The sequence below is a fragment of the Ziziphus jujuba genome, chromosome 3 (genome assembly GCF_031755915.1).
Source record: "Ziziphus jujuba cultivar Dongzao chromosome 3, ASM3175591v1".
NCBI classification, from domain to species: domain Eukaryota; kingdom Viridiplantae; phylum Streptophyta; class Magnoliopsida; order Rosales; family Rhamnaceae; genus Ziziphus; species Ziziphus jujuba.
Genome location: NC_083381.1, coordinates 29,028,034 through 29,038,736, shown reverse-complemented (window position 1 = coordinate 29,038,736; position 10,703 = coordinate 29,028,034). Strand labels below are relative to the sequence as shown.

The 10,703-nt window shown below is 31.6% G+C and overlaps 1 protein-coding gene across 1 annotated transcript; it reads left to right on the top strand.

The window, feature by feature from the left end:
* Nucleotides 1-4,821: 4,821 nt before the first annotated feature.
* On the top strand, nt 4,822-7,142 carry LOC107423490 (protein MHF1 homolog). Its single transcript, XM_016033054.4, has 4 exons — nt 4,822-5,021; nt 5,143-5,214; nt 6,426-6,506; nt 6,709-7,142. The coding sequence occupies exons 1-4, from the start codon at nt 4,934-4,936 to the stop codon at nt 6,855-6,857; spliced, it is 390 nt and encodes a 129-aa protein (XP_015888540.3). The 5' UTR covers nt 4,822-4,933; the 3' UTR covers nt 6,858-7,142.
* The last annotated feature ends 3,561 nt before the right edge of the window (nt 7,143-10,703 follow it).

Here is a 10,703-nt window from a genome sequence, read left to right as displayed (position 1 = left end):
CGCTTGAATGGTGATAATTTTTTATGGTGGTCTCAATTTTTTTGAATGTATATTCAAGGACATGAAAAAATCGGCTACATGACCAGAGAAAAGACAGCACTAACACCAGGAGATGTTACTTACGCTACCTGGGATGCAGAAAATTCGATGGTTATAGTGTGGCTCGTCAATTTCATAAAGGAAGACATTGGCTTAAATTAGATGTGCTATTCCACAGCCAAGAAATTATGGGATAATGTTAACCAGATGTATTGAAGGTGCCATTCATAACAAGAAGACCGTATAGGCTCGTCAAATATACAAGTTCCTTGTTGAGGGCTCAATGTGGAGTTTGATGAAGTAAGAGGAAGAATCATAGGCCGATCACCTCTTCCTCCAATTGGCGAAACATTTGCAGAAGTGGCAAGAGAAGAAAGTTGTAGAAACGTAATGTTGGGCAAGAAGACCACCAATTGGGCTGTAGAGAGTTGAGCATTAATTACCTTTGAATTTGTTGCTAACAAGGAAGCAAATTATCCAAAGAAAGCTGAAGAAAAGCCATGAATATGGTATGATTACTATAACCATCCTCGCCACACTCATGAGACCTACTGGAAAATCCATGACAAGCTTGCAAATTGGAAGAGTAGCAAGGTTGATGACAAAACCAGACATGTAACATCTACTGCCAATGAAGCTAACGCAAGTCCCTTCAAAAAATAGCAAATGGATCACCTTCTTAAACTGCTACATCTAATTCATCATCTGGTATTGCTAGTGTTTTTCTTGATCAAACAGGTAATGAATCTAGTGCACTTTCTTGTTCAAATTTTGCTTCATGGATTATTGATTATGGAGCTTCTGATCATATAACCAGTCTTTCTAAATTATTTAATACGTACTCACCTTATTCTAGCATAGAAAAAATTAGAATTGCAGATGGTAGTTTCTCGCCTATTGCAGGGAAAGGTTTGATAAAAATATTGGAGAATATTGATCTTAAATTTGTTCTCCATGTTCATAAACTAACCTATAATCTTTTATCTGTGAGTAAGCTTTCAAAGGAGTCTAATTGTCATGTTATCTTTCATGATTCCCACTGTGAATTTCAGGACTAGAGTTCAGGGAAGAAGATTGGCAATGCTAAAATGATAGATGGACTTTACTATTTTGATGGTGACTCCTCCAATAATAAAAAAGCTCAAGGTTATTGTAATGCCAATTCTATATCTACTTATGAACAAATAATGCTTTGCCATTTTAGATTAGGACATCCTAGTTTTCAATATTTTAAACACTTGTTTCCTACTTTATTTAAAGTTATCTAAGAGTCATCGTACTACTTATTTGTCAAAGCTTTATGTTTCTTCAAAATGATTTTATTTAATTCATAATGATGTGTGGGAACCTTCAAAAACCATTATTATTTCTCAAAAAAATGGTATGTCACATTTATTGATGATCATACTCGATTATGCTGGACATATCTAATGCGTGAGAAACTTGAAGTAGGAATACTATTTAAAGATTTTTATAAAATGATTGAAACTCAATTTCAAACTAAAATTAGTATTCTTCATATTGATAATAGAACTGACTATTTTAATGATCACTTAGGAGCCTTTCTAAAGGACAATGGCATTCAACATCACTTTACATGTGTAGATGCCCCTCAACACAATGGCATCACCAAAATGAAAAATAAACATTAACTTGAAGTGGCTCGTGCTATAACATTTTCAATGAATGTTCCAAAATATCTTTCATGAGAAACTATTTTAACATCTTCATATTTGATAAATAGAATACCTACACATGTTTTAGAATATAATACACATTTAGAGTGTTTCAAAAAAAAAATTTCCTATGACATGGATTTCATTGGATTTACCACTAAAAGTTTTTGGCTGCACTGTTTTTGTTCATATTCCTAGTCATTCTCGATCTAAACTTGATCCAAAGGTGAGAAGTGTATTTTTATTGGGTATGCTTCAACAAAAAAGGTTACGAGTGTTTTAATCCCCAAACCAAGAAGTTTCATGTGAGTATGAATGTTTATTTCTTGGAAAACAAACCTTATTTTCAAAAAACTTATCTTCAGGGGGAGAAACAAGGAGTGGACGACAATTTTTAAGATCTATCCACTGTTCCATTACCAAATATTATCTTGAATACTACTCCTAGTCTTCATTTCCAACTATTTTTAAAAAACAAAAGGAAGAAAGTTTTTATAAAACCATTGAAAATCCTAATCAAAAATTGCAAAACATTGTTGTATCTCCAATAGGGGGAGAAGCACTACAAACAAATCAAAAGAACCAAAATAATAAGCTTCTGCTTTATAATTGGAGGAAACCCCATGAAAAGAGTCAAAGTCCACCTATGATTCTAGAACCGAATCAATATTCAACTTCAGACACTGGTACTTAGAATATTACAAGTATTCTTATTCCTAACTCAAATTCAATTCCTATTTCTAATGTGCCATCAGACCTAGATATTCCTATAACTCTTAGAAAATTAACCCGAACTTGCACAAAATACCCCATTACCAAATACTTATCTTATGAAAAAAAAAACTTCATCACCATAAGGCTTTTTCCTCAAAAATATCGCACCGATTTATCCCTAGAAATATTCAGGAAGCCTTAAATGATCCAAATTGGAAATTAGCAGTTATGGAAGAGATCAATGCACTGAGAAGAAGTGGTACATAGGAGATAGTAAACCTACCTAAAGAGAAGAAGACAGGAGGTTGTAAATGAGTTTTCACTGTGAAATGCAAAGTTGATGGTAGTATATATAAGGTAGGATTGGTTGCTAAGGGCTTTATCCAGACTTATAAGATTGATTACCAAGAAACTTTTGCTCCTATTGTTAAGATAAATTCTATTTGAGTTTTGTTATCGTTAGTTGTGAACTTTAAATGGCCCTTACACTAGCTGGACATGAAAAATGACTTCCTCAATGGAGACCTTGAAGAGGAGGTCTTTATGATTTGAGAAGAAATTTGGTCCTAATAAGGTATATAAATTAAGAAAATCCCTATATGACTTGAAAAATCTCCTAGAGCCTGGTTTGAGCGGTTTGGAAAAGCTATAAAAAATTGTAGCTACTATTAAAGTCAGGCTGATCATACAATGGTCTATAAGCATAGCAAGGAAGGTAAGGTTGCAATTTTAATTGTTTATGTAGATGATATAATTTTAATAGGTGATGATATTGAAGAATTAAAGAGACAAAAAAAAGAAGTTGGCAGCTACTTTTGAGATCAAAGACTTGGGAACATTGAAATACTTTCTTAAAATGGAATTTGCTAGGTCTAAGAAAGGTATATTTGTCAACCAACAGAAATATATTCTTAATTTACTTGATGAGATGGGCCTACTTAAATGCAAAGCAGCTGAAACTCATATTGAACCTAACTTGAAGTTACAATTGTGAAGGCCAATGAAGTACAAAACAGGGAGCAGTATCAAAGACTAGTTGGAAGACTAATTTACTTGTCTCATACACGTCCTAACATAGCATTTGTTGTTAGTATGGTTAGCTAATTTATATGCATTCACCCGAACCAAAACACTTCGATGTAGTGTAAAGGATTCTAAAATACCTAAAAGGAACTCTTGTAAAGGATTTGCTATTTAAGAAACATGGTCATCTACAAGTTGAAGCATACACTAATGCAGGTTGGGCAGGGTGTGTTATTGACAGAGGATCAACTTCAAGCTATTGTACATTTGTTGGAGGCAACCTTATTACTTGGAGAAGCAAGAAACAAAGTGTTGTTACTAAAAGCAGTGTTGAAGTGAAATTTAAAGCAATTGCACATATAATTTATGAAGTTTTATGAATTAAGAGATTATTAAAAGATTTGAGAATCTCTAGTCCAATGCCTATGAAGATTTTTTGTGATAACAAAGCAGCTATCTCTACTGCCCATAATCTTATCTTTCATGACAGGACCAAAAATGTGCAAGTAGATAAGCACTTTATCAAAGAAAAACTAGAAGCTGGACTGATTTGTATGCCATATGTCCCTACAGCTAAACAAACAGCAAATGTGCTTACTAAGGGATTACCAAAGAAGCAGTTTAATAACTTAATTAGCAAGTGGGCTATGGAAGATATCTTCAAACCAGTTTGAGGGAGAATATTGGAAAATAATAGATCTAGTTGTGCTACATAGAATATTAGGAGATTTGGTTAGCTGTAAATAGTATAACTTGGTCAATTATATAAAATAGAAAAATTAATAATTAGCTAGCTATTGGAGGAATATTTTTTTTCCTAATTTGTTTTATAATTCCCTCTATAAAAGGATATCTATGTAAAACTCTTGAATATAGAAAAATATATAGAATTCTATTCTTTTTCCAGAGTTTATGAAAACAACAGTGAATTTCTGCTACTTTGTAATCAATAAAAAATGTACTACGTTGTTATCAGTCATAGGAGTAACAAAAACCTTGTTGTAAAGCATATGCAAGAATCTTAATATCTAAACAGAGTTACATATGGGTTGTGTATTTTTAATTTTATCAAATAAACAAGGATGAAATTGACATTTTGACCATCAAACTCGTCAAACCCTTTTTTCTTTTTTTTTTTCTTTTTTTTTTTTGGGCATTGTAACTAAAAATGATAGTTTTTCAAAGTAATGGTATGAACATGTAATTATCCCAAACTTAAGGGGTACTCCAAGGAATTTGCCCTAGATAAAGGCCGAGGAAGCGTGACTTGCGCGTGTGTAATTAATTTTTGCGGACTGAAACCGTAAAACTTTGCGTTTTATTTTTATTATTATTTTTAAAAAATAAATAATAAAAAAAGGACTAAAACGTTGGGTTGGATGGCAATTTTCCCGCGCGAATTTTCTACTTGAGGGCTTGAGTCCTGAGAAGAAGGAACCCTAATCTCCAAGCGACAGGAGCTGTGCAGCCGGAGATCGAATATGGAGAGAGAAGACGACGACGAGTCGGTGAGCGAGCTGTTAAGAGATCGTTTCAGGCTGTCCTCTATCTCTATCGCTGAAGCCGAAGGTTTAACTTCTTTCTTCCGCGAAAGATCTTCCATTTTCTTAGGAACCAAGCAGGGCATTCTCCCAATTCTTTACACTTTTTAAAATAATATTTCCTTTTTTGTTTTATATTCAATGAACAGCGAAGAGAAACGACATGGAAGTAACCGAACCCGTAATGGCTTGCATTGCCGATTTGGCCTTCAAATATACAGGTAATAAATAAAATTCAAATTAATCATCATTTCCAGGCTGCACAATTTTCCTTTGAATCTATAAGGGAAATGGAAGAGGAAAAATAAAAATATAAACGGCTTTTAGTTTACAATTTTTTTGTTTGGAAGAAAAATTTGAAGAAAATATTATAAAAAAAAATAGAGTAGAAAATAAAGGATAAGATGTGATTTCATTTTCCGTTTTGTTTAAATTATTTTTAGTTATGTTTTTAGGTGTTTTCATAATTGGCCCATTGGCTTATTCATTAAGATCAATATATATATACATATATTTTCCAATTCGATCAATTGGTGGCGTGATTCATTTTCCGTTTTGTTTAAATTATTTTTAGTTATGTTTTTAGGTGTTTTCATAATTCGCCCATTGGCTAATTCATTAAGATCAATATATATATACATATATTTTCCAATTCGATCAATTGGTGGCGTGATTCATGTGCTATGAAACTTTACCCTCTTTTCGTTTTGTTTTTTTAGGTTGTAGTTCTTGGAATTGGGTTTTGGAAAATCTTTGTTTCGCTGAAAATTACTGCCGAAATTAAAATAATTCTGATTAAGTTGTTGATTTTTTATTTATTTGTTCTTCTTTTAAAGTTCTGGATGAGATGAAAGAGTGACTGATCTATTAGTTACAGGCATAAAATTCCACTATTTAGTTTTCTTCTTTGAGGAAATAAGGGAATTACTAAAGAGTTTAATTGGGTGTCAGATTTATGTAGATTTTTCAAAAAATTCTAATTCACTGATTATGATAAACGTTATCCAATATAAGCATCTGTAACTTAAATTTTCTTAAGTAGAATAATTTGTCTTCTTAGTTTTAAATGGCAATTAGAGTTTTGTTCTCTTTCTGTTGTCCCGATTCTTTTATTCACAGCATGTTTAGTCTTTTGTAATTGATGACGTATCAGAAAAACAGTAATGGGTCAGAGGATCTAACTTCTAATTTAATCATCATCAAATCAAAGGCTCTAGATTTAGGTGACATTGACAATATGGATATTGGTGTATTTATTATTGAAATAGATTTAGGTAGAGGATTACAGCATTGCATAAAGTTTAGGGACATCACAAAAGGTGCTAGAATTTTTAAATTGACTCTGCCAATTTCTGACGAATGTGAATTATGGATGCCGATTTTATTAGAAGACAATTCAATTGACTGGGATAGTATTTTTTTGGCAAAGCAGAACAGTTGGCAAAGGATCTTGAACTATTTTCACAGCATGCTGGTCGTAAATCTGCAAACGTGGAAGATGTCATACTTTCCGGTGAGTTTTTTTTCCAAGATCAGTGCTTAGAATTGTCAACTTCACCAAAACCAAATGATATATAACCTTTGGACAGAGTGTTTTGCTCCTACTTAAATTAAAGTCTTCTTGAAATTTGATTTATCATGTTTTGATTGAATTTTGACTTGCTTTATGAAAAGCACAACCCTTATTTTTTTACTGTGCATTAATTCTTCTTCAGCACATAGAAATGAACATCTAGCTACGGCGTTGAGGTCATTTTGGGATGATCTGAAATCTAAAGAACCTCAATCTGAGAGGAAGCGAAAGAAACCACCCAGAAAGGAAGAGAAAGCAACTACCAGTACAGTGCATATTCTTGATGGTTAGCTGAGAAATTCGACTGGTAAAGCATATACTATTTTGAGTCTTTGATTACCATAAAACGACCAAATTAGACATTAACTCCTTGTTATCAACATTTCGAAAACAACCATGTCGAAACAATTGGTGAATATCTGACCTATTCTTCCTACATAATTCTGCATTATGTGCCGAAGAATGTTGTACGTATAACTTTCTGATTTTTTGGATTAACTAAAACTTTCTGACGAGTGATGACTTTATTGTTGTAGAGATTACTGATATTGGAAAACCTATGGGTCTGTTTTTGTATAGTTGGGCCAAGTTTGATTGACTATCCCTAGCCCAATCTTTCTTTCTTTATTGGTCGAATCTGATTATGCGCTCCACTGTTGGTCCAATTGCAACCAATTGCAAAAATGGCTGTAGTCATAATTAAATTTTAGTATTGAATACGTTGTGGTGCTAATTTGTCTTCCTCGTTACCGTATATAGTTTTCCATGAGATTTAGAAACGGTATTCACATCTTTTTAAACAAAAGAAAAGTTTTTAATATGATTTGTAATACCGAAAAAGTATTACATATTTAAGGAAAATAAAAAACAAAGACATAATTATTACATAGAAATGTTATTGAAATGAAATAGTTGTGCTTTTGTGGTAATGATGTGTCCAATGTTTATGTAGGGACGTGATTAGTTTTTGTGTTTAGATACGTAAAATAGGTATTGGGCATTAGTTAAAGAAAATTCATAGATACTATTGTCTATCGTTGGCTTCTATGATAGAACAGCCGGGGGCATGAGAGGTGGCGGTTTACCCTATGATGGATGTTAGTTGTTCGAGTTTGTTTATTTGCAACTTGTGAATTTAGCCAATACAAAGCTATATAATAGTATTCAATTTTTCCGATATGACAGTTTGATCTATGCTATGATTTAATATTCATAGATATTGATAAGATCTTCCTATTTAGTAGCATCTTAAAAGATGGCATAACCTTAAAGTTAAAAGATAAGGTTCAAACGTGAAAATATTTTATGAAATTCAAAATTCAATAAAGTATATTTATCTCTTTTGTATTAATGTTTGGGTTATTCTATCCATGATAAAAGGTCATTTTGAGTATTAGTTGATGTATAGTTAGTCCACTGGCTGATTAGTAATATTCATTAAAAAGGGATTTATATATATATATATATATATATATAATTAAAAAAAAAAATCTAAACAAGAACAACATAAACAAGTTGAAAAGTGAAACTTTGATGTATGGTTCTCGCAAAAGTTATATACCATGAAAGCCAATAAAAGGCAGGAGAGGAAATTGGTTGGTGTGGGTCCTACTTCTATCACGGGTCCAATCATTAGATTGTCTTTACAGAAATTAATTAATTAAGTTAATGAGTGAACAAACTGGGCCACAAATGTTATTCCCGAAAAAAGAAAACAAAACAATACGAAAAAGAAGGAAAGAACAACTGGGCCACAAATGCATGTTCAATTCATGGGGAAGTAAAAAGAATACCCACTGTTTCAATATTTATTATTATTATTTTTTATTATTGTTTTTTCTTTATTATTTTTATGTTCTTTGAAAGGTCTGTTGTCAGCTTCATAAATTTGGTTTTTGATGGCAAGCCAATTTTGTAAATTATTATTGCATTATTGCTTTTGTCTTTATTTTATTACACACAAAGGAAATCAATAATTAATCACCAAACAAAAATAAGAAGACATTATTGAGTTTAGTGACAAAATAAGGTTTCTACTAACAATAAGGTCCCACCCTTTTTGTTCTTGATAATAAATGAATTAATATTTCTTTACTTAAAATCAGATTTTTGTTTAATTACAAAGACCCATTTTTATTTTCACAATTTTCTTGTTCCTTATTATCTTCAGGGAATTATGTATACTTTTGGCAAAGCACAAGGCTAGTTTTATTGATTGTAAAAATTTTACAACTAAAACAATTTTTAAAATTTCACAGCATGCATTTAAATGAACCCAAAAAAAAAAATTACAATAACATTATCTTTAAAAATTTTACAATTATTTTATTATATTAGTTTAAAACAACTTTCTTTTCAATAAACATACTTCGAAATGGCACTAAAAAATTGAGTGTATATGCGAGGGTAAAGGCGGGAAGATATTCAACGTTTTGGTTTTGGTATTTAAATTTGAAATGAGAGAGATGGCTTTTAAAAATCAAAAAAGGGGGTTTTTTTATTATTATTATTTTTTTAACTTTTTGCTAAGTGGCCCAAAAGAGGTGTTTTGAGTTTGGCGAGTAGCTTTTTTCACTTTTTATTTATTTTGTTATTTGCACTTCTCTTCTAAGTCTCACTTCTCATCAACAGTGAATTGTGGTACAAAATGCTCTTTCTGTTTTTTTCTTTTTTTTTTTTTTAATTTTTTACTTCATCTTTAATCCTCCTTGCCTTGGGACTTACATAAACAAAATCAACTGCCTCCTTTGTCCTTTTGTTTTCATTAGGGATTGAAAGTAATTCCTTCTTCCCCTATTCTCTCTCTCTCTCTCTCTCTGATCTTGCACAGATAAAGTACAACTCACATCACATGCCTTTTCCTCTGTCACTCTCTCTCTCTCTCTCTCTCTACATGACATCACATTTTACCTATTAAATGTTTGTGCTGCAGGCTGGACCCCCCCCAACCTCCTGGTCCTATGCACCTCTTCTTTTCTTACCTCTTTTACTCCCAAAAAGAATAAAATAAATAAAAATCACTCCATTAAAAACAAAAAATATATATATATATATATATTCCTCCGATTGAAAAAGCATTCCACCTTTCATCATTTCAAGGGGAGAAAACAAAAAAAAAAAAAAAAAAAAACTGTCTGCTTCAATTTATATCTCAATATCGTACCGACAAGTTTTTTTTTTTTTTTACTAATTTTTTGAGTGCTAATATTTAAGTGATAAAATGCTATGAGCGTTTATATATATATATATACTAGAATATAATAATTTTTTTGCAAGATCGTTATTGTATGAATTAGAATGCTATTAGTTGAATAAATAATGAAATAATTGAGATTCACTGCAAGTTATTGTTATATTCTAACCTCAATTTGATGTCTAAAATTTGATAAACCAGTTGCTAATTGCAACATAATTACACATACATGATTTTAAATTCATCAATTGATTCTATTATGGTTTAGAAAATTTTATTTTAATCTGAAAAAAGAAAGTCATAAATTTAAAAAAATCACTTCAATCTGCTCCCTCTTCTTTTTTTTATTGTTATTATTTTTTATTCATGTGAACCATCCAAAAGTTACATACAATAATAAAGCAACAGTACACTTTTTCTTTTTTCTGTTTTTTAATGAATACAAAAGCAATAGTACACTTGGTTAGCATTTAATTTGGTAAAAAGGAATTAATAAAATAAATATCCCAAAAAGAAAAAAAAAATGATGATGATGATGATGATGATGGAAAATGAAGGTGTAGGTGTTCCCTATCCAAATAACAATAAGGCGCTAAAAAGAAATGGAAATATGGCCATTCTGCTGTCATTTTCATGCATATTAACACATGCTGTAGATCTAACGGCAACCACACCACTCACTCCACGTGAAAGCCACCATATGTCTCTCTCTCTCTCTCTCTCTCGCTTTCCTAACCACCGTCCGATTCGCCGGGAAATTGTTAGAAAGAAAGCTGCTCTTTCCAAGTCTTTTCTTCTTTGGTCACGTACACCTTCCCTTACACGTAATAATCCAAAACAAAACTATTCTTTAATTCCTTGGCCTCTCTTCCATTTCTTTTAAGGAATTTAAGAATTTTAATGTTCTCCACTTTTAACCATACGTAAGGTTATTTGTCTTCACT